The sequence below is a fragment of the Gorilla gorilla genome, chromosome 11 (assembly GCF_029281585.2).
Source record: "Gorilla gorilla gorilla isolate KB3781 chromosome 11, NHGRI_mGorGor1-v2.1_pri, whole genome shotgun sequence".
NCBI lineage: Eukaryota > Metazoa > Chordata > Mammalia > Primates > Hominidae > Gorilla > Gorilla gorilla.
In genome coordinates, this window is record NC_073235.2 from 132,104,300 (window position 1) to 132,129,280 (window position 24,981).

The 24,981-nt window shown below is 39.0% G+C and overlaps 1 protein-coding gene across 3 annotated transcripts in view; it reads right to left on the reverse strand.

Annotated features, from left to right (window-relative positions):
- Nucleotides 1–24,981, reverse strand: part of DNER (delta/notch like EGF repeat containing) — a 355,847-nt gene that overhangs the window by 40,717 nt on the left and 290,149 nt on the right. For 2 of the 3 annotated variants that reach the window (XM_004033309.5, XM_055380616.1), the window contains exons 9-10: nucleotides 19,775–19,897; nucleotides 9,059–9,172 (exon numbers count right to left, since the gene is read on the reverse strand). In XM_004033309.5, coding sequence (XP_004033357.1) covers nucleotides 9,059–9,172; nucleotides 19,775–19,897 — 237 coding nt within the window. The remainder of the gene's footprint in view (nucleotides 1–9,058; nucleotides 9,173–19,774; nucleotides 19,898–24,981) is intronic. The other variant, XM_019022784.4, reaches the window with a different exon arrangement.

Genomic DNA, 24,981 nt, shown 5'->3' on the forward strand with positions numbered 1-24,981 from the left:
TATAACTATTGAGACTTTAAACTTTAAAACTCCCCAAAAAGAAATCTCAGGTCCAAATGCTTTCACTGGTAAATTCTATCAACTATTTAAAGAAGAATTAATAGCAAATTGATACAATCGGTTGCAGAAAACGGAATACAAAAGAACACTTCGCAACTTATTCCAAGAAGCTAGTTTTACTTCAATACCAAAACTAGACAAATACATAATAATTTTTTTTAAAAAAGAAAGAAAACTATTTTGTGTCTACATTCATAGTAAATACTTGTTTCTCACAAAACACAAAATTGTTTTCTTTCTTTTTTAAAACAACAACTGGAGAAACAACTTGTTTCTCATGACTATAGATACAAAAATTCTGAACAAAATATTAGGAAATAGAATTGAGCAAAGTATTATATAAAATGAGTTATACACTATGACCAGGTGGTATATTCCAGGCATGCAAGACTAATTCAATATTTGAAAATCAACCAAGCATATTAACAAGCTAAAGAAAAAAATCACATGATCATATCAATCCATTGACAAAATTCAATACCAATTTATGGTTAAAGTTATCAGCAAACTAGGAATAGAGAGGAACTTCCTCAATTTGATAAACAGCATCTAAAAAAACACTACAGCTGACATTATCATTAATGGTGAAAGACTGAATGCTTTTCCCCTAATGTTGAAAACAAAGCAAAGATGTCTGCTCTTACTGAACCTAGTGTTAGAAGTTCTGGCTAGTGAGACAAGACAAAAAGTAAAATTTATACCTATCAGAAAGGAAGAAATAAAACTGCCACTCTTTTCAGATGGCATCATTATTTATGTAGAAAATCCCAAGAAATCTACAAAAAAAAAAAAATCCTAAAACTAGTAAGTTCAGCAAGGTCACAGGATACAATTTAAACATACAAAAATCAATTATATTTCTATCTACTAGCAAGAACAATTCTATTTACAATCACTAAAAATACACCATACACACACACACACACACACACACACACACACACACACATGCATATATACATACATACTTGGATACTTGGATATACATGTACAGGGAAAAAATGTTGATGAAAGAAATCAAAGATCTAAATAAGTGGAGAGTCACACTGTGTTCATGAATTGGAAAACTCCAAATAGTAAAGATATTGATTCTTCCCCAAATTGATATACTGGTTTATTGTAACTCCTCAGCAAAATCTTTTGTAGGTATAGACAAGATTATTGTAAAATTTATATGAAAAGGCTAAGGATCTAGAATAATTATAACAGTTTTGGAAAAAAAATAAGGTGATAGGAATTATTCTGCCCAATTTCAATAGTTATTATGAAACTACAGTTGTTATGACATAATAAAGGTAGAGGAATAGACACATAAATCAATGAAAAAGAAGAGCCCAAAATAGACCCACATAATATGGCCAGCTGATTTTTGACAAAAGTTCAAAAGCAATTCAGTGAAGAAAAGATAGCCCTTTCAGCTAATGATGCTTGAAAAATTATACTTACATAAGCAAATGTAAATAAAAGAGCCTCCTCTAGTTAGAAGATTCAGGAAAGAATGCAAACTGTGAGAAAAGATTCTAACTATATTACAAATGTATGGAACAACCTCACAAAGGGTTCTCGGGGGGAGCTGACCTAAGTGACTTTGGAAATGGGTAGCATTGATAAGACTAAATGCAAAATAAGTGGTACATAAACACAATACTCTAGTTCATAAAGTTGTTTCCCACAAGGGTAGAAGTTAACAATTCTGATACTGCTATACCTGGATACTGAAATTGAACAATTAAGTAAATAAATGATGGATGATGAAAGGCAGTATTTGGTTGTTGGTGTGAAGGGTTTACAAATAAGCAAGGGGAGAAGGCTAGAACCATTCATGCTGTAACAAACTAGAGTTGGAGACATCACTGTGAATTCATGTTTAGCTTAATATAGACAAAGATAACTACATCATGCAATATTTATGGATAAGCACATGTCCATGGGTTAGTATACACATGTACTTCCTCACTTTGTCAGCTAAGAGGACCTAAAAGCAATGATATCCCAGTAGAAACAAGCACAGCTTAGCACCCAAATCTTGGTTTTAATACTATTCTCCAATTTAAAAAACCAGAGATCCTTAGAGAAATGAATGACTCTAGAACTGGAGCAGGAAATACACAAGATGAGGCTGAAGCATCTTGCAGTGCCAGAAGGTATATATGTTTTAAAAAACAAAAAATTAGCCACAAAACAAAAAATTAACCACATTAATGGGGATGTGGCAAAGAGGTATAGGAGCTAAATGAAAGAACTCCCAATGGCCAAAGCCGGAACATTTTGAACAACAAAATAAATTTTAAAAGTATTGGATTATAACCTAAAGTATAAAATAAATATCCATGAACCCATAAATAAATGATTAAATAAATACACAAATGGAGGAGAATAAACAAATCTTTCATCCAGAAGAATTCCAAATAATTCATGTAGCTACTTTACCCTTAAAGAGCAAGAGCATAACTCCCTTCTTGATAAGTGTGGACTACACAACACTTTCTTTGGAAGGAAGTCACTTCCTTCCAAATTGTTAAGTATGGAAAGGGAGAGAAAGAGTAACATTATAGTAGAGAAACTTAACAAACACTACCTCAGCTAAGTGATCAACATCAAAGTCAATGATCATAAATCTCATTGGCAGTATGTAGCCTTGATGTGATGTGATAGGATTAGAAAATGGACAAAAGACAGAAAGAAACATTTCTTCACAGGATATGCAGATATCAAATAAGCACAGGAAAAGATGCTAAACACCATTTATCATTAGGGGAATTCAAACTGAAACCCCAATGAGCTATCATTTTACCCCTATCAGAATGGCCCAAATACAAAATAGTGACAACACCAAATGCTGGCAAGGATGTAGAGAAACTGAATCACTCAGACATCGTTGGTGGGGAATATAAAATGCATAAGCCACTCTGGAAACACTTTGGCTCTTTTTATAAAACTAAGCATGCAACTACCATATGACCCAGCAATTGAATTTCTGGGCAATTGTCCCAGAAAAATGAAAATTTATGTTCACACATAAACCTATATATGACAGTTTACACCACCTTTTTTATAATAGCTGAAAACTGAAAACAATCCAGATTCCTTTCAACAGGGGACTGGTTAAACAAACTCTGGGACATCCATACTTTGGAATACTGCTCAGCAATAAAAAGGGAGAAATTATTGACCCGAAATAACCTGGATGCATCTCCAAAGAATCACGCTGAGTAGAAAAAAAATCAATCTCAAAAGGCTACACACTATATGATTTCATTTATGCAATATTCTTGAAATTACAAAAATGCAAAATACACTAGTGGTTTCCAGGAATTAAAGACAGTTGTGGCGCAAGGGAAAAGGGTAACCAGTATCCTGGCTATGAAATTGTACTGTAGTTTTACAATATGTTATCATTGGAGGAAACTGGGTGAAGCTTACATTGGATCTCTCTCTATTACTACTTGCAACTGCAGGTAAAGCTTCAATAATCTCAAACTAAAATTTTGAAAAACTAGCCAGAGAAAAATAGACCCATATATAATCAATTGTTTTCTAACAAATGTGGCAATGAAATCCAATGGGGAAAAGACTGTATTTTCAATAAGATGCTGGACTAACTGGATGTTTACATGGGAAAAATATTTTCCATCCTTAAGTCACACCGTACACAAAAATTAACTCAAAACAGACTCTACACCTAAACTTAAAAGCAGACCTATTTTAAAAACACTTTAGAAGAAAACGTCGGATAAAATTTCACCATCTTGAAGTAGACAAAGATTTCTTACAATACCAGAAAAGCACAAACCATAAAAGAAAAAAAATTGATAAATTAGACCAATTACCAAAATTGAAAACTTTACTCCCCAAAAGATACCATTAAAAAAATGCATGGATGAGCAAAATGTATACCTGACAAAGAACTTGTATCCAGAATATGTAAAGAATTCTTTGAAATCAATAGTATGACAAACAACCAAAATTTTTTAAATGGGCAGATTATTTGAAAAGATAATTCACAAGTAAAGACATATGAAGAGCAAATAACCACATGAAAGATGCTGAGCATCAAAGAAATTCAATGAAAATGTCAATGAAATTAAAGCACTGATGGTATTTTACCATAAAAATTGAACTAGAAATTGTAATATTCTATTGTGAACTGAAAGACAAATATCAAAAAATAGTTGAGTTAAAAGACAGAGAGAAAGATATAGTAACATCATTCCACCTTTAATAATGCACAAGGATTTCCTGCTCTGGTGAGAAAGGAATGGGTCACTTGTGTCCCAGCTGTTCAAATGACAATGTCAATGGGCTTGGAAGAATCTTTGGCTTCCCTGTTGAAGTACGGTAACCTTATGTCCAGTCTATGGTTTCAGGTAAAAAAATAAAGCAAGTCCTAGAGAATTAATGTTGCATCAGGTTATCTTTCCTTCCATCCACTGGTCCTCAGCCAGATAATTCCAAGGGGGCAGAATTGCAAAGCTTCGGTGACAAGAGTGGTCCCAAAGTAAGACAGTAACTGAAGGGTGGACAGGACCTAGGCCAGGACAGTGGGCCTTATGGAGAGAACTGTGTAGAAGGAATGAAATGCTTGAAGAGCAGGGAGGCTCTCTGTTCAGATGACTGGAGGAAGCGTATTTTCAGCCAGAAGCCTAGGTTCAGCAAGAGAGGACAGAGTCCCCCACATACCACACCCTACACTTTATCTGATGGCCTAAGAAAGTCAGTTTAATATGGTAAATATGACATTGGATTGAGTATCTAATTATATAGCAATGATTTGCCCGATTCACTCCACTCGGTCAAGTAGAGAGTTTTTGAACACTCAGTAGCTGGCCAAGTGTAACTTCTGCTAAACCTCAGGTACAATGAAAGAGTATTTGATTCTAAGGTAGCTCAACCTCAAGACCAGAAGCACCATACTCCTTGTATGGAAGCAGTTAATATTTTATCAGCCTCTCCTGTGGAACACTAGTTCTCAGGAACAATAGATTCTCTTTAAGGAAAAAAATGGTTCTATGATCAAATAGATTTGAAAGATAAATTTACTGTAAGACCTCTGAGAACCTTGAGCACACAGACATCCTTTATGAATCTGCACGTGGGATGTATCATGTCCCACATTTATTTGGCCACAGAACACTTTTTTCCATGGAGCATCTCCTGGGACCAGTTTTCTGTTAAACGCATTAACAGCACAACCCCTAAATGACTTTATGAACTATTCTGTGGTCCTCTGTAGGCTGAAAAACTATCAGGGCTGAATAGAATAGACCACTTGTTTTCAAAAAGCAGTTAGAGTGATGTTTAAACCTACTTCAGTGAGTCCCACTGCGCCCTGAGATCAGGGTGGGTCTCATGAAAAAATGCCTAGAGGTGAGATTGCTGGTGGGGTATATATGGGTATGGTGGGTGTAGGGGTAAAGGGATGAGCAGAGGGGGGCTGAGAGGCAAGAGATGGAGGAAAGGCACCTTACTGAGAAGAGCGTGACATGGTATGTTCAGTTATGCAGCAAGCAGAGGGGCCCAGGACAAGGCTGGAAAGGCTGGATGGGGCCAGACCACTCAGGTCTTAAAGATTATGTTAAGGACTTTGATCTTTTTCCTAAGGACAATAAAATGCCAACAGGTGTTTTAGGTAAAGAGTGATAAGATTAGATGATCATGCATAAGGTCTCTGCAGTATGAAAAATGGATTAGGAGTCAGGAGGAATAGGTGTGAGGAGACCAGATAGGAAGGCTTGTAGTGGTGCAGGCTGGAGGTGAAGGCAGCATGGTGCTGACTCTGCAAAGAAGTGAAAAGATCTAAGAGGTTTTTAGGAGTCCTTGGTAGTTGGATGGAGGTAAGAGGGAAAAAGAAGAAGGTATATTAGTCTGTTCTCACACTGCTATGAAGATACTACCCAAGACTGGGTAATTTAGAAAGGAAAGAGGTTTAACTGACTCACAGTTCTACATGGCTGGGGAGGCCTCGGAAAACTTACAATCATGGCAGAAGGCACCTCTTCACAGGGCGGCAGGAGACAGAATGAGAGCCAGCAGGGGAAATGCCAGCTACTTATAAAACCATCAGATCTCATGAGAACTCACTCACTATCATGAGAACAGCATGAAGGAAACTGCCCCCACGATCCAATTACCTCCACCTGGCCTCTCCCTTGACATGTGGGGATTATGGGGATTCCAATTCAAGATGAGATTTGGGTGGGAACACAAAGCTTAGCCATATCAGATGGTGACAAAGCTTAGCCATATCAGATGGTATCAAAATGGTTACCCAGTTTCTGGCCAGAATGACTGGGAGTGATGGTAATGCCATTTGATGAGCTAGCAGATATTTAAAGAAGGAAAGGAGAAGAAGATCTCAGTTTGGGGTGTCTCTGAGATTTTCAAGATATATGTGGAGTAGGTAGTTGGAGTTTTGCTAAATATTCTGGAGAAAACATGACATTTTCTCATAAAATACTGAAGTAAATTTCAAATGCATTAGAGACTTAAATGCATAAAAGTAATTCATACATGATTAGCATAATAGAGGAGAATATTTCTAAACTCTTGATATATAGAATCTTTCAGCATGAAACATGAAAAGAAATCAAGACCTCAATATGTAATTATGTAAAACTAAAATATAACATATGGAAAACAAAATACTTTTGTCCAGATTTAAAAGGCAAATGACAGTGGAAAAATATGTGTAACCTATGGCAGATAAACTGTTATATACTTAAAATAAAGGGCTATTTCAAATCAAGAAGAGTAAAGATTAGCATGAATGGTCTCATAAAAAATCAGACAAAGGATATGAATAGAGAGTTCATAAAGGAAGAAACACAACCAGAAACATATTTAAGAAGTATTCGACCTTACTATAAGTCTAAGATCTACAAATTTAAACAACACTAAAATGATATTTTTGACCACTAGAATGACAATTCTCAGTATTTGTGTCAAGACAAGGAAATAAATGCTCCTGTGCACTTTTGGTAGGAGAAAATATCGGTTCAATGTTTGTTTGTTTTTTCTCCTCTTAGAGAGTAATGTCAAAATATGTATGTATTCTCCTGTACCCTGGGATTCTATTTCTGCAAAATTATACTAAAAATAGTAAGATAAGTACACAAAGATGTAAATACAAGAAGATTCCTTGTAATGTTGTTTATAATGGGGAAAAGTTCTCAACTGCCCAAAAGTTGAATTGTGGATGGAACTTTTAAAATATCATAATATTTCATATAATGGACTATAGGGCTGCCAGTAAAAATAAAACAGAAGCTATTCCTTGATGTAAAAACACATTTATGATATACATATATTTTTAAGTAAAAAGTAAATTATAAAATAGTATGAGTGGTATGACTCCTTTTATATTCAAATATGTATGCATATACACTATATACTACACACACACAGACCTTCAGGAAAATTTCTGGATATCAGAATGTATCAAAATCTTAATAACAGTTACCTCCTAGCAGATCAATTTTCAGTGGTGGGATTTTTTTTCCATAGTCCTATATTTTCTAATTTTCCTTCTATGCTTTTTTTACTCATGGGATAAGAATATCTGGGGAAAAAAACCCAGGATGCTTCCCCTAATATTATGTTTGCCTCCACTGGTGAGTATAAATGTCTGCGTGTGTTTATAAGCAAAACAAAGCCATCTGTGAATCATTTTTGGAGTGAGCCCACTTCTCAGTCCCAAGAAAAGCCAAAAGGAAAACATAGGCTGTGACACTGATAAATAGAAGGAAAATCAGAAGTTGCTTTTCCTACACTTCGGCTTTTGTCACCTTCACCAGTAGCACAGATGAGGCTCTCCTGGGATGGCTTAGGGACCAAGGCTCTGTGAAATTCTCCGGGGCTTGGGAGGTGGCCACAGTGGCTTAGCAGGGGAGAGGTGGACACAGCAAGGTGCTCTCCAGTCAATGATAACATATGTTTTTCTTTGGCTTCAGAGCCCACCTTCTTCTGTGGGTACTTGATATGTCATCCTCTTCCAATATGCAATCCAGAGTGACACTTAAGCTTTTGTTGGTTGAGCAAAACTCTAAAAACATAGACTTTGTCTTACTCTCTACATTTCAAGATCCCTGGGTTCTGTTGGAAAAGCAGGGGATGGAACATTTTGTCTCCGGTGGTTTAGTTTCTTTTACCTGTACTTTCTCTGCCTATGTGTCCCAAAGCCTGGGGAACAGAAAGTTCAAAGCCTGGGGAACAGAAAGTTCAAAGCCTGGGGAACAAAAAGTTCAAAGCCTGGGGAACAGAAAGTTCAAAGCCTGGGGAACAGAAAGGTAAAAGCCTGAAAGATAAATTAATCAATAACAAATGTTTTCTAAGTCTCCAAAAGAATCTGATAAACATTTGAGAGGCTAGCTCAGCACATACATGTACAAACCACATTTCACATCTGTTTTTGGAGATTCACAAAGTCCTTGAAGCTCATAAGGGGGTGACTTTGAAGAAGGACCCCAAGTTAGGCTGGAACCCCCAATCTAGAAGTGGCTCCTCCTGTTCGGTGTTCAGTGGCCACCAAGGTTTCTGGAGAAGCCGTCCTGCCCCGCCAATCTCGCCTCCCATCCCACTCTCCCTTGACACTTTTATATCTTGCAATAAAAATAAATATGGCAGCTGAAAGCAGCATCTACAGAAGACACACCTCTTCCTTCTTCCCATCTTCTGACTTTCATTAACCCATCACCTTTCTCAAGTGTTCATGTAATGGCTCATTTCTCATGTTTCATAGTCCTAGCCTGGGAAAGGTACAGTAATGATAGTCTTTGTAAGTCTAGACACCAAACAACCATCTCAGAAAAGCCTCATTTAATGAGGCTCACACAATGGGTTGTTTTAAAATAGATCTTCATCCAAGCCATGCCTCCTTACATTTTGTAATGGTGTTTATATTTTGCAATATTTTATTCATGATGGATTTGGGTTTTTTTAACATCTGCAATCTCGGGCACTTTGTGGTAAATTTGAAAACTCAGTCCCTGGAATCACTTGCCTGTAAACCCAGGTGCACAGATGCACGTGCCATTCAGGCCGTCGCTGTCACAGGTGGCTCCGTTCAGACAGCTGACATTAGCGCAGGGATCCTTGTACAATTCACAGTGTGTTCCTGCAGAGAAACAAGCAAAACAGGATGACTCATCCAGGACTCTCTGGCTCCCATGGCCTCTGAAAGCAAAGTCGGAACTCTCTGGAACAATGCGAGGGAGATTCCCAGCGTGGGTGTGTGTGGGTGAGTGTATACACACGTGCCCACTCATGATTTTAGATTGTTGTAAAAACTTGCCTTATGAGAAAGTAACACATTCGATCACTGTCCATAGGTCCCACCATAGTCTTTTATCTGTACTTTCTCTGCCTACGTGTCCCAAAGCCTGGGGAACAGAAAGTTAAAAGCCTGAAAGATAAATTAATCAATAGCAAATGCTTTATAAGTCTCCAAAAGAAACAGAAAATATCTAGATGGCCTTGAGAAAATATAATATTAGCAACCTGAAAGTGAAGATTTGGAATCAGATATTTAAGTGAGTCCCAGTTCTACTTTGAAGAACTGCAGGGGAGAGAGGAAGCCGTGTGATACTTAGACTTCATTCTCAAAGACATCACTGCATGCTTTATGTCTAATTTATTCCTCACAACAACACTATGAGACAATTATCCTTATTCCTCCATTTTACAGATGAGGAAACTGAGGAAAGAGTCGAAGATCACAAGCCTGGTAAGAAAGGAGCTGGGATTTGAAGCTGCCGGTAATCCCATCCCAGAGTCTGTGTTTGCTAAGTAGGCTGTTGAGAGTGACCCTGAATTGACTGTGGAAATATACAAAACTCTATGGAGCTCAGCACTCGTTTAACAAAGAAGAGGCATTTTTTTAAAAAAATCTGTAAAGTAAAACAGAAAGCTTCTCATTTACTTTTTTTTTAAAAAAAAGACTGTGTGTGCATGTATGTACGCAAATGCCTGAAGTGGGACTGGATTACTTCCAGGAGACTTGATTACTTTGATTTTCACATCTGTGTATTTCTACATTACTGGCACCTTTTTTACAAGTATCTATTTTTTTATAATTTTATTAAAAACTTTAAAAATCTAATGCTATTTGAAAGGTGGGATATCTGCTGATGTTACACTGGATGCCAAGATGGATGAATAGATTAGTGTCTCTCTCTCTCTCCTCCTCCTGCCCCTCCTCCCTCTCTCCCTTCCCCTATCCCCACCCTTTGGAGAGAAAGATAAATTACATTCTATCTTGCCTAAGAATGTACATAATGATATGCCCACACTTCCCAACAGCCTCAAGAAAAATATGCATAAAGCAAATAGTAACTGAATGGTATTTACTTAATTTTCTCTGCACTTCATTACTTAGCTCATGTTGTGCAAGGGACTGCCACACCCAGTGACTCATCCTTTAGGCACTGAAATCATCCTTGCTGGGCTTTTCCCTTATTTCTTTCTCAATGCCTTAAGAATAGGGCTCAGGAAGGAGGAAAGGAAGTAAGAGAAAATAGAAATGGAACTTCCTATCTATATTCACACTAATGACTTATTTGAGCCAGGTAAAGCTCAAATTTTAGAATAAATGACCTGTAATTCTTTTTCATCCTTTGCCCCTCCTAGCCAAGCCATCAGCAATATTCTGCCAGGTATTGTTCTGAAGTGTCTTTCAGATCTTTGCCTTTCTTTCCTTCCTGAGACCACCCCTGTCATCCCACTGCCTCGTGCCTGGTGGGATACAGCCTCCCGCAGCCATGTCTTAGTTTCCTCTGTCTCCAGGGACTTGAACGAGCCTCCTCAACTTTCTTCATCCCTAACCCAGGTTGCATGGTAACATAAAAGATCAAAATAATGTTAAGATTAGCATAAATCTGGTCATTCTTCTTCATTTGGGTGTGTACAGCCTCTTCTCCCAGGAGTCTCTATTTTTACTTTCCTACTGATACACAAGTATCCTGGGCTCAGTTGAAAGAATAAAAAGCAGAAGAGCCTTTTCTGCTTCAAAATGTTTATCGCAACACAAAGACTCACATATTTACAAGTTCCCATTGGGCTGATCAATGGGAGCCAAGTGACAAAAAAGACTTTTGGTTGTAGTGGGAAATATGGCCACCACCAAAGTTCAGAGGTGCCTGAAGCCTAGAAAACATTTCCATTAGACCTGAAGTCAAAGAAATCAAATGATTGTCACTGAGTTTCTAGTAATACATTAACATCACTAACATATTAGCACCCAAACTACCACATTTTAAAAACAAGACTGAAAAGCAAATTCTAGGCCAAATATTTAAGCATCTTACCTTTTATTTAAAGTCTTCAACAAAATAAGACTTGATGAAAACACCCAAGATAATAAGCAATTTCAATCTTTTGGGTGTTTGGGGTTTTTGTTTGGATAGATGGCTCTTTTTTGGAGGGCGGGGAGACAATACTTTTTTCCCTTGTTAATTTTCTTTTTCAGATGGTAAGACATTTGGTCCCTCGAGCATCTATTGAGAGTTCTCTGGCAGCAAGACTGGACAAAAGCTAATCTTCACAGAAACCTGATTACGGAGAAGCAAGATGGTGTTAAAAGTCCCTGGAGAGCACTTTGGTGACTCACATTTCTATATCGTAAACCTTGCTAATCCCTATATAAAATATATCTGTCATATTGCTCAGTTTGTCATTACAACTGAACAACTCTGAGCTAAAAACTTTAAACACGGAGAATAGACAATCATGGACACTACTGATGTGCCAAGTTGTCTCCACTCAAACCCTCCTCCTCTGGAGGTCCCTAGGCCCCCTCTTCCTGCCCTCCTCACCACTCCCATTCCCAGAAAACATCAAGTCTTGGGCATCCTGTTTCCTCTGAGGAGTCACCTTCTTTCACACCCTTCCCCCAACCTGATCTTTGCATATTTAACTAATCTCTCAATTCCCAATCCAAACACCCTCTCTCTGCAAAGCTGAACCTTGATTTTCTCAACACAGACCACATTCTTCCACCATTGTGCCTTGAGAGCATGCTGGGGCTGTCATTGTCACCGAGTTCACTGTGCCAAATCATAACTTATCTGCTCTCCTGTCTGATTCTCCCACAAATCTCTGAAGTCCTGTAGAGCAGAGGCCGTATCATAATGCGTGGAAGAAATTATGGACCTAACACCGGAATCCTATCCTTTCAAGAGGGGCGACAGCCAGTGTACTTTGGCTGACACACAGGTGAGGTTGCCAGAGGAGAGATTCCAAATTCCAAATCTGCCTCAAAAACACCCTATTTTGTCAGAGAAAACCAGGTCCACACTTCAAACTAAGTCTGTGGAATGACACATGCATCACCCATTGGCAGAAGACACAGCACGTACTATTACAAAGCTGATGTTTAGTCTCAAGCAAAAATAAACTGTAATTCAGTCAAAACTAATAAAAATTCATACTTTTCATATTAAGGGATGGAGAAGAAATGTTTCTAAAAAGACTTTGATTCCAACAGGGTTCTTTACAGAAGTTAATTTTAGAATTGAAATAAGCTAGAATTCAAAAAGCAGTATACCAATTATAAGTCTTTGTTGTTGTAACAAATTTAGTTACAATTAATATTTGAAAAATGAAAATCAATATTTTATCTCCAGGAAACTAAGCCAGTAAAGAAGTGTTATTACACTTAATATTTACTTTAAGACATCGTCTCATTTCATCCAAACTTACTTCCTCTATGAAAACTTTTTCCAGTATTTCAATCTTTATAGATCTCGACATTTTCTAAACCATCTCAGAAATTACAATTGACATCTCAGCCTTAGCCTCATTATTCCTGTGTGTGTCACTCAGTCTGCTCGTCTGGTTAAATAACAGCCCAAAGAAGGAAGAAACTCTGACTTATCCTTTTTGTATTTATCACAGTACTTGAAAGGGCTAGGTGCACAAAATAACCAGAAATTCTTGTTCCCTGGCTAAGTGGAATCTAGCAAAGGCAATAACTTTATCCAACAAAGAAGGAGTTCTCTTCCTTCCCATTAAAATTTCTGTAGCCTTTAAAAATAAATAAGTAGGTACAGGCCCGGCAGAGTAGCTCACGCCAGTAATCCCAGCACTTTGGGAGGCCAGTGCGGGCAGATCACTTGAGGTCAGGAGTTTGACACCAGCCTGGCCAACATGGTGAAACCCCGTCTCTACTAAAAATACAAAATTAGCCGGGCATGGTGGCACACACCTGTAATCCCAGCTACTCAGGAGGCCGAGACAGGAGGATTGCTTGAACCAGGGAGACAGAAGTTGCAGTGAGCCAAGATAGCGCCATTGCACTCCAGCCTGGGTGACAGAGCAAGACTCTGTTTCAAAAAAAAAAAAAAGTACGTACAATGTACAATGTAATTATATTTATAATCCAGTGATCTCATTTCTGAGACTCTATCTCTAGAAAGAAATCCAGAAAGTATGAAAACAATGTAAAGATATTAATTCCAGAAATACTTGTAATAGCCCCACATCAGATGTAACAACAAAGCAATGGATAAGTATTCTCTCATGGGAACATTACAAAGCCATTTAAAATAAAACTAGTAAGACTTCCTAGCAATACATAAATCAAACATAATATCCTATTATGAGTGAGCAGAACAATATAAAATTGTAGGCATACTCAATTATTGAACAGTAAAAACATGGATACTAAAATCAGAATGGAAGCAACACAGATTATTATGGCTCATGTTATGTTGTAAAAACATGAGTAATTATGAATTTTCTCTTTTCTTCTAAATATTTATTATTGTTATATTATTTTCAAAATTAATAATCGAATTTTTTTCTAAATTTTATCACCAAAAATTTCAAATATATATATTGTTGATCATTTCATTGGATCTTCTAGAAAAAAAAATCAATCACTATGGGGCTGTTCCTTAACCTTTTGACAATATGAGGTACGAACACTTAACAAAGTCTTAGACGTTCCGTCATAAACCAGCCTTGAACTAGTTTTGAAGGACACAGCAGTATTTTGGTTTGTCTGAAGACGGGTTACACAGAGGTCCTCCATGAATTTTGCTTTCTAACAATTCCGTGATCTACAGTGAAGACTTACATTCCATGAAAATGTTTAAGTTGGTTTCCTTTACATAATTCATGTGTTAAACAGTAGTTCTAACTCAAGTAAAGGTAGCCATTGAGCATTTGTTCTGTGCGAGCCACCATAGTAAGAGCTGTAGAGAATTTAAAAAGAAAAAGAGCCTATGTAGTCACTGTCTTTCCAGAGCTTATGATTTAGTGTAGGGAAGAAGAAAGTCTGAAACCAAAAAGAATTTAATACAGGGCTAAACATAATTGTCATGGCAAATAGAAAATAGAGAGTTAAAGGAGGAAGAAGCCACATCTCTTTGGGGGTCAACATTTCAGACAGTGGGTACAGCCATAGGAGTGGATGAAAGCAAAGAGGAGAGAGAGAGAAAGGGGCCTGGAGACCCACGTCATTCATGGCATCTGGGAGACCAAGACTTAGTGAGGGCAGAGAGGAGAACCCCGTCAGGAATGAAGTTGCAGAAGACACAGCAAGGCGACGTGCAGGAGGGACCCCAGGGCTCAGTGGGGCAAAGGGACAGGAACGCTGGCTGAGTCAGAAGTGGAAGGGGAGGCTTCATAGATTTCACCAAATGACTTCAATTACTTCACCATGAATTTTCCTGAAACCTCTTTTAGTGGAATGATGTGGACAAGGGCCAAGAGCCATGGTTGAAAAAGCAAAAGGGAAGAAAGGGACTTTAAGCACAGCAGGGACACAAAAAGTCAAAGAAGAGGTTTTTAAAATTATTATTTATATAGAATTTACTTAGAAGTCTAAGAACTTTTTTTTTCTTTAGCAGCCCAGTTTTTCTAGAAGGGCTTATTTGAAAAGAATTCCCTTCTCATTCCTAGCAATTCCTCTTTAAGAGTCGTACATTATTATTATAGACGATGGTTTCTGGGCCATTCTTCAGTTTTGGTTATCTGCCCATTCTTGCTAGGGTAATATATGAATGTAACAATAATTGCAGCATTATAGTGGGTTTTTCAACATCTGGCAGAAGTTCCCCCTCATTGCTTTTCTTTTTCTTTTTCTTCTTCTTCTTTTTTTTTTTTTTTTTTTTTTTTTTTTTGATGGAGTCTCGCTCTGTCACCCAGGCTAGAATGCAATGGCACGATCTCAGCTCACTGCAATCTCCGCCTCCCGGGTTCAAGTGATTCTCCTGCCTCAGCCCCCTGAGTAGCTGGGACTACAGGCATGTGCCACAGCGCCCAGCTAATTTTTGTATTTTTAGTAGAGATGGGGTTGCACCATGTTAGCCAGGCTGGTCTCGAACTCCTGACCTCATTATCTGCCGGCCTCAGCCTCCCAAAGTGCTAGGATTACAGGTGTGAGCCACCGCCCCCGGCCTTTTTTCCTTTTTCAAAATGTTCTTAGCTATATATTTGGCTGACTCCCTATTGCACTCATTCTTTTTAGGAGGATAAAAATATATACATAGAGAGAGGGTGTTATATATATAGTGTTATATATAGTTATATTATAGATATCCTCCTAAAAATATAAAAACTATATATATATAGTTTAAAAAATATTAATATTAAGCAGTAAAAATTACCACTTAAAAAGTATATATATAAAGTAAAAAGTTAAAGCTTAACTTTATCCCTAAAATACTACCTATCCAAGTTCTAACTCCAGGTAAGTACTAGTTAGGAATTTAAACCCATCCATCTGACAGTTTCCTGAATGTATACAGACATACTATATGTAAATATATATTGGCAAAAATATTCCCAAAAGGGGGAGAATGTCCATCCCCCCACGGAGAGAAAAGCACAGGATCATGTGGCCTCTCACTTCCCCTCACTCTTCCTCTGGGTGGAAGAGCATGATTAGATCCTCCTGTCTCTCCTTTAAGTCCTTCTACCTACCCTCCCCACGTCCCCACCACTCTTAGTTTAGAAGTTCTACCATTTACTGCTACATTACTAGGGTTTACCTCCCTGTTTTCAGCAGCCTTATTTAAACCTAAACCTAAATGTCTTTATAAATATACTAAAATTAAATAAACACCTTATCTGCCCATTGGATTTGTCACCCAGGCTGGAGTGCAGTGGTGTGATCTCAGCTCACTGCAACGTCTACCTCCCAGGTTCAAGCAGTTCCCGTGCCTCAGCCTCCTGAGTAGCTGAGATTACAGGCACCCGCCACCACACCTGGCTAATTTTTGTATTTTTAGTAGAGATGGGATTTCACTGTCTGGTCTTGAACTCCTGACTTCAGGTGATCTGCCCACTGCAGCTTCCCAAAGTGTTGGGATTACAGGTGTGAGCCACCACACCAAGCCAGGAGTGAAATCTTTAACAAACTTGTATGCCTTTCAGTCTTTCCTATCCTCACCCCCTTCAACACATGGCTTTGTTTTAAATAATATGAAACCACTTTACTTGTTGAAATTTTTCCTTAAGAGCAAGAGTGGTGGACACAGCCTAGAGTGACCCCTAGGGAGTCACACCCTTGTGTAATTCCCTCCCTTTGAGTGTGAGCTTCCAACCAAGAGCAAATGGCAGTTAAGACATTTTGAAGATGCAATTAAGGTCCCTAATCAGTTGACTTTGAGTTCCTCCCAGGTGGGCCTGGCCTAACCAGGTGAGACCTTTAAGAGGGTCCAGGCTGGGTGCAGTGGCTCACGTCTGCAATCCCAGCACTTCAGGAGGCCAAGGCAGGTGGATCGCCTGAGGTCGGGAGTTCAAGACCAGCCTGACCAACATGGAGAAACTTTCTCTCTACTAAAAATCCAAAATTAGCTGGGCATGGTGGTGAATGCCTGTAATCCCAGCTACTCAGGAGGCTGAGGCAGGAGAATCGCTTGAACCCAGGAGGTGGAGGTTGCTGTGAGCCGAGATCACACCATTGCACTCCAGCCTGGGCAATGAGAGTGAAACTCCATCACAAAAAAAAAAAGTCCAGGCCTTCCCGGAAGTTCAAGACTGGAAGCAGTGGGGTCTCTGTCATAGTTGCTAGCTTTCAAAGAGCAAGCTGTCACAAATCCTCCAGCCACGAGGATATAAGTTCTGCCAATAACCTAAGGGGACTTGGAAGCTGATCTCTCATTATTCAAGCCTCAGATGAGAGCTCAGTCAGTCAATACCTGGCTTTCACCCTTGTGAGCCCCTGAGCAGGGAATTGACTAAGTATGCCTGCATTTAAAGGCATACATCTCTTCCTTCCATTCTCCATCTTCCCCTATCTGGATATCTTTGTTTTGATTTAGTTCCTATTTGGTGGGGATGCTTATTAAGGTACTTATCTTAGGGTATAGGGTGCTATATTTTCTGTATCCTTGAATGTATGGCAATGTCTTTCTTTTGCCCTCAAATATAAACAACAAACTCCTAGTCCTTTTCATTTAAAAGTCTGAAACGCTGCTCTGCTATTCTTTACCTTCATGATAGAGAGGGGCAGTACAATGCTGATTTGATTCTCTTTCTTCTGTATGTAACCTGTGATCCCTTCGAAGAATCTTGTAAAAAATTCTCTTTACCCTTGCAGTTACAAATTTTACCAGGAAATCTCAAATTGTGTATCATCTCCTTCATTAATCCCATTACTGCCCTGTGAGCCCATTCTATTTGAAAATAAGACTTTCTTCACCTCACAGACACCTCCTTCTAGGAGTTAGTTAATTCTGCTTCTATTTTCACATGCTCCTTCTTATGGAGCACCCATCGCTCAGACAGAAGCAGATCTCTCGAATCTTTTCTCCATGTTTCCTGTCTTTTCACTCGTGGTTTCCACTTCCTCATATTTTGATTCTCTCATGCACTAGTTCCTCCTTTTTATTCAGATCCAAATTCAATTTTGAGTAGTATACATTACTTTCTTCACTTCCTTTCTTGAGTGTTTAGAGCTGTTGTTGCAATTTTTGTTTTTATTTCCCAAAACTTTTCTCCCTGTCTGAGTTGCTGGCGTGGGCTAGTGTACTGGCCAGGCTAGTGGGTGGAAATCTTGGCAGAGACAGACAACATAACACATTCCCCTTCAGGGATGGATGGGCAGCCAATGGGGCCCTGTGTACTAAGGCATGAGGCAGAGAGAGGCCTCCCAGTTTGGTGTTCTCAAGGCCACAAAAAATGGGGGGGCCAGCTCAGCCTACTGTGCAATTTCCTTAGACGGCAGCCTGTAGCCATGAGATCAGTACACCCCTCTGCCTCCTAGGGTCAGATGCAGCACAATTACAGCATGCACTTCCTCTCTATAAGCTGAAGGATTTTTTTGGACTCATCTGTTCATTGAGTCATCAGTTCTCTCTGGAGCCCTCATCCCCTGTTCTTGTGGTTAAGCAAAGGCTCCCAGCACACATACCCTTTCTTGAGACCCCAAATCTTCAGATGACCCCATTCAGGGTCATCTACCTTATTGAGCCATCCCTAGCAGAGAGTTAGGAGGGATCAGAGATATTGAATGTCAATGTGAGCTGCCATCTTCCTAGAATCTTCATTTGTTCAGAGTAAGAAATCCATGAAAATATTTATACACATGGAAAGGAGCAAGGGGAAAGAAGGAGGTTGAAGATATGTAGAGAGAAAGGTACTCTACATATCTTCAGACTCAGAACTGAGAAGCCTGAGAATGAAGCCAGCACATCTGCTGTTGTGTCCTGGTAGATGTTAGTGGAGTTTGGTTCTAACCGAACGTCATACTCCAACAGAAGCATCAGATCTGTGGAACACAAAGTCAAGACTTGGCCCAGCTTCAGCCCTTTTATCCAGGAGCTTAATCAAGTTTTCAGTGTAGCCTACAAGGCCATGAGACTTGCCAAAAAGGTTACTAAATAAAGGTAGGTTCATCCAAAGAGAAGCAACGGTGAGGGCAATGCAAGGTCTCCAGCCAGGTGGATGGCATCAAGCAAGCAGCAATAGGAGCAAGCGGTTAAGTGAAATGGCTATAAATAGAGCCCACAAACGCATTCCAAAATCTAAACCCAGACCTGAAGTTATGGCTTAGAGAAATGTGTGCAACAGCTGATAAATAGGTTCTCCTGGAACAGGGCCGTCTGAGGATATCTGGGCTCCAGGAAGCCTTGCCATCCACAAAACGTGGCCAGAGGCCAACGAAGATGCTGGGAGAAAGGGCTTTAGGAACCATGCTGACCAGGCTTATAGGGGAAGAGCATTACTGTCCACCTCATAGGGTTCTTGGGGGGATTTAGTGAGCTATGCACATTAGGGGTTAGAACGGGGTCCACACATTGGAAACACTCTGTCAATGTCACCTGTTTTTAATAAGCATTAACTTACTTGCTGATACATGGGACTCCGCCTGCCTCCTCCCCAAGAAAGCACAGCATTCTATCTCTGCATAAGAAGCTTTATAGGACGGCATCCTTCCTCTTCCACAGTTTTCACAGCCATGGTCTCTAACCTATGTCTGACAGTCCATCTTAATATTACTTTTTGTTTTCAGCTTTTTACACATTCAATAAAAAAGAGAGCGAGGATCCACGAAGAACAGGACAGGAAAGAGGGTTGTTTCTCAATCTATCAGGAAGAAACCAGAGACTTGCAAATTGGTCTCCTTGGACCGATTAATCATGCCAGCTTCAGCATTTGACTGTTATTCTGAACAATTCATGGTCCAATTAGAGGTTTATGCATTTACACTGAAAAATACATGATGTCATTTAGAGCCATTCTGGCACAGGAAGGCCAGGCGGCCTCTCACCTTTGTATTCTGCCAGGCACACACACTCATAGCCATTAACAAGGTCCCTGCAGGTGGCTGCATTCAGGCATGGAGCGGAGAGGCACTCGTTATATTCCTCCTCACAGTACAGGCCATGGTAACCTGAGGGACAGAGAGAAAGGCCCACTGTCAAATGCATCCCATTTACAACCCACGCGGGACCAGCCTGCAAGGAAGGCAGTTGGGGGTATTCATTAGAAAGTATGGTATAAACAGATGGGATTTCAGGAGCTAGATCTCTTGGGGTAAAGTTGAAAGGTGGATTTGGGGAAAGGCTATGAAGAAAGCGCCTGTTCTTATCATACTTTTCCATGATCCCAAGTATAAAAGAAGTGATTCCATTTATCCACTGACATTTTCATCATAGTGCATCCAACAGTGCTGGTGTTAGGGTGATCCAGTCACTGAGTGTGTCTGCTGTGGCCATCAGAGATAGTGAATGAGCAGGATTTACGGCAGGGAAGGAGCAAACAGCTCCCTTCAAGAGTGAGAACCTGGCTCGGTGTGGTGGCTCATGCCACCACAAAGTGCTGGTAATCCCAGCACTTTGGGATACCAAGGCAGGTTGATCACTTGAGCTCAGGAGTTCGAGACCAGCCTGGCCAACATGGTGAAACTCTGTCTCTACTAAAAATACAAAAAATTAGCCAGGTGTGGTGGTAGGCGCCTGTAATCCCAGCTACTCAGTAGGCTGAGGCAGGAGAATCACTTGAACCTGGGAGGCGGAGGTTGCAGTGAGCCAAAATTGTACCACTGCACTCCAGCCTGGGCGACAAGAGCAAAACTCCATCTCAAAAAAACAAAAGAAAACAAAAAGTGTGAGAGCCACATTAGAAAAATATATCTGTATTTCCTTTTCAAGTCAGAAAAGGAAATTAGCTCAAAATGCTTAACTGAAATTATTGATGAAATGTGAGGGTATTTTTGTTGTTATTGCTTGTTTAAAGATATGATTATATAAATTATAATATTTTAAATTGTACCTAAATGTTTAAATTACTAAAGAAATAATAATGTGAGTGAAGAGAAAATAAACCCACAATTTCTTGATAAAGTGGATTTTACCCTCCTATTTGCAAAACAGGTATTTATTCTAAAGGACAAGAAGACAACATTCTTTGAGATTCACTCATGAGGGTTATGCTGTTTTCAACTTTTGAAAACATGTGTTACTGCCAATTTGCAGTGAAACCAGGCCATTTTTGTCCAGCCCTGTCCAAACAATGAAAAACATATGAGTGTTTTCAAAAGTCACACTGACTGTGTTCATTCTGAATTCAGATAAGCAGAAAAAATAAGCCCTTATCCAAGTAGGAATTAGAACTACTAGCTTTTCCCTAGCCTTTCCAACTCACAACCAACTCTCAAACTCAGAAAGTCCCATTAGAACATGCTAATATGTTGAACTGCTTTGTTTCTTGTGCCTATCATAAAAGTAGGTTAAGCTCATATTTGCATTATTAACAGAGCACTTTTCAAACATGTTGCCATTTCAGTTGTTTTTGAACAGCTTTCCAAATTTAGGTTGTGATAATGGCCCCTTTGAGGAGCCCTTGACCTACCTAAGACAAATATACTATAGTTTTCAATTCTTCTGAAAAGTAGTATGTTACCCTACTTTTTGTAACTTTAGGGAAATATTTCTATTACCCTTCATTAGATTATTTCCATCATGTAGATAAGAGGTACTCAACTAGCAGCAATTTTGTCCCCCAAAGGACATTTGAAAATGTTTGGAGACATTTTTCGTTGTCACAGCTGGAGGCAGGGGGAGGGGTTGCTGCTGGCATCTAGTAGGCAGAGTCAAGAGTGCTGCTAAGCATCCTACAGTTCTACCGGAGGCTGCGCAGGACAGCCTCTCACAACAAGACTATCCAGAAAAAAATAACAATACAGCCAGGTTGAGAAACTCTGTTCTAGACCAGGGGTCAGCAAACCATGGCCCACAGATGAAATCTATCCCAGCCTGTTTTTGCAAATAAAGTTTTATTGGGACACAGACACAGCCACAGTTATACATTTACATATTGTCTATGGCCGTTTTAACACTACAACAGAGGACTGAGTGGTTGCAACAGAGATCATATGGCCTGCAAAGCCTAAACATTTACTATCTGGCCCTTTGCAGAACAAGTTTGCTGATTCTTGATTCAGATTCAATGAAAGATCTGTCTTTTAACAAAAGTTTTGGATATTAACCCCTATCAAATGTATTGTTTGCAAATATTTTCCGCCATTCCATAGGTTACCTTTTCATGCTGTTGATTGTTCCTTTGTTATGCAGAACCTTTTAAGTTTGAAGCACCACTTGTGTATTTGTGCTTTTGTTGCCTGTACCTCGGATATCATATCCAAGAAGTCATTCCTAAGGCCAATGTTATGAAGTTTTTCCCCTACGTTTTCTTCTAGAAGTTTTATACTTCCAGGTCTTACATCTAAGCTTTTAGTCCATTTTGAGTTGGCAGTTATGTATGGTACAAAATAATACAAATGGCCAACAGGCATATGAAAATAACATCACTAATCAACATCACTAAAAATCAGGGAAATGCGAATTAAAATCATAACAAAATGTCACTTCACACCCATTAGGATGGCCATTATAAAAAACAAAACAAAACAAACAAAAACAGAAAATAACAAGTGTTGGGGCAGATTTGAAGAAATTGGAACCTTTGTGCACTGTTGGTAGGAAGGTAAAATGGTACAGCTGCTATGAAAAACTACAGAGGTTCCTCAAAAAATAAAAAATAGAACCACCACATGATCCAGCAATTCCATTGCTGGGTACTCAACCAAAAGAATCGAAAACAGGATCTGGAGGAGATACTAGCACTCTCATGTTCATTGCAGCATTATTCACAATAACCAAGAAGTACAAACAACTTGATGTCCATTGACAGAAGAATGGACAGGTCAAGCAAAGGTGTTACATAATACAATGGAATATTATTCAGCCTTAAAAAGGAAGAAAATCTTGTCATGTGCTACAATATGGATGAACCTTCAGGACATTACATTACATGAAATAAGCCAGTCACAGAAGGACAAATACTGTATGGTTCCACCTATATGATGTATTTTTAAAATAGTCAAACTCACAGAAGCAGAAAGTAGAATGATGATGATTGCCAGGGTCTGTGGAAGGGGAAAAATGGAGAGCTGCTATTTAACTATGCAAGATGTTACGCAAGATGTTATGCAAGATGAATAAGTTCTAGACATCTGCTGGAAAACAGTGTGTGTATGGTAAATAATACTGTAATGTATACTTAAACATTTGTTAAGAAGTTACGTTTAATGCTGTGTTTTTTTACCACTATATATATAAATATATATGTATTATTAAATATACATATTTTAACCACTATTATATACAGATATATATCTTACCACTATCTATATACCTATATCTATATCTCTATATCTATATCTATATTTTACCTACTATATATACAGTGGGTAAAAAATACACAACATAAAATATATATATAGTGGTAAAAACATACAACATGAAATATATATATATATATAGAGAGAGAGAGAGAGAGAGAGAGAGAGAAAGTGGGAGAGAGAGTAAAAATATATACATATATATCCACGTATATGTAAAGAGTTAAGTGTCTTTTGCTTCTCCTAATATAAGAAGCTTTTTGAGGTCACTGTGGAGTACAGTCACCAGCAGCACCTTTTCAATTGCATTTGCCCTCCTAGGAGATCTTTCAACAATCAACATGGAAGGGTAATATATAACCATAACCCTGCATGCATCTTTGACCTCTGAATTGAGGTGGCATTTAAATAGACAAAAATCAAACAAGCAAGTTTTGCAAGATCATCTTTAATTGTTTCCATTTTTGAAAACAGTATCATTATCTTTTTATACTAGCAATATGAAAAGCAAATGAGGAAGTTATTTTACAGAGATAATTAAGCTGGTGATGGTTTTCTTCCTTGGGGGGAAAAAAGATAAAGTTTTCATATTCTAAAACTGTTTCTTCAGAGACGGTAACATTTAAATGTCTTCACGGAAATGTCAAGGCACCCTTTATACTCAGTGCCAAGCAGCCTCAATCGGACGGTTTGAATAAAAAGGCAATCCTTCCAAAAGAGAGGGCTTCTGTGAAAATGAGGCTATCACCCCCTGCTGATAATTAATTCAGGCAAACAAATTAGCTCAGGGCAGTATGCCCAGGGTCTGAAAAAAAATTAGGCTAATCCAAAGATTTTTTAAAAATAAAATAAATAATCAAAGGGTGGGATCAGAGTGGCCCTTTCCAAGGCACTGATCTTTATCAGCACTGCTCCCATTTTTGCATGATTTGCTCCCGAATAATCAGTTCCCATTATTTCTTTCGGATTGACGGGGCACAGCAACCAACCAGATGGGGGGAGTGAGAAAGAGCAGTGGAGATGGCTGCCATGTCTAGCTGAGTGAGCGGATGAAGTCATTATCACCAAGAGGTACCACCAAAGGAAAAACAGGCTTAGAGGAGGAAAAACAGGCTTAGAAGAAGACCAGTTTAACTTTGGACGTGTTAGATTGGGCACACTTGGGCAGGTCCAAGTGGCAGTTGGAAGTATGTGTGTAAATGGCTTAGAAAGAGCACTTTGGGAATTAGTCGCCTGGAAGTGGTTTTGGAATTTTCATTAAAGAAGAAAAGGGAAGGGAAGGAAGAAAATGGAAGGGAAAAAAGAAGGGGTCAAGGTCAAACCACATGGGCAGGTGGAGAACAAAGAGCCAGATCAGGACACTGGACAAGGATTGGGCAAAAAGGAGGAGAAAAGCCCAAGGCATGCAGTGCCATGGAAGCCAGAGGATGAAAGGATATCAAGGAAGGTGGGTTAGCAGTGTCAGAGGCTCTAATGAGCAAGAATGAGCGCTGGACCAGAAAATGAGGAGGTCACTGAATACCCTCAAAACCATGGTTCTTAATGGTGGCTGTGCTAGCCCTTAGATGGTGTTCAGAGAAAATTAGGGGTGGAAGTGATCCTTATGCAATGATTGGAGGGTTCTACTGGAATTTAGGAGGGTGGGAGAGGGCAAAGATATTAAATATTGCAATGCCCTGGATATTCCTGCACAACAAAGAATGCCTCCTCATTCTTCACAACAATGGACTGTTCCACTGGACCCTCATGTAGGCAAAAACCCTGTTGATAACTTTCCCAAGCTAAAACCTAAC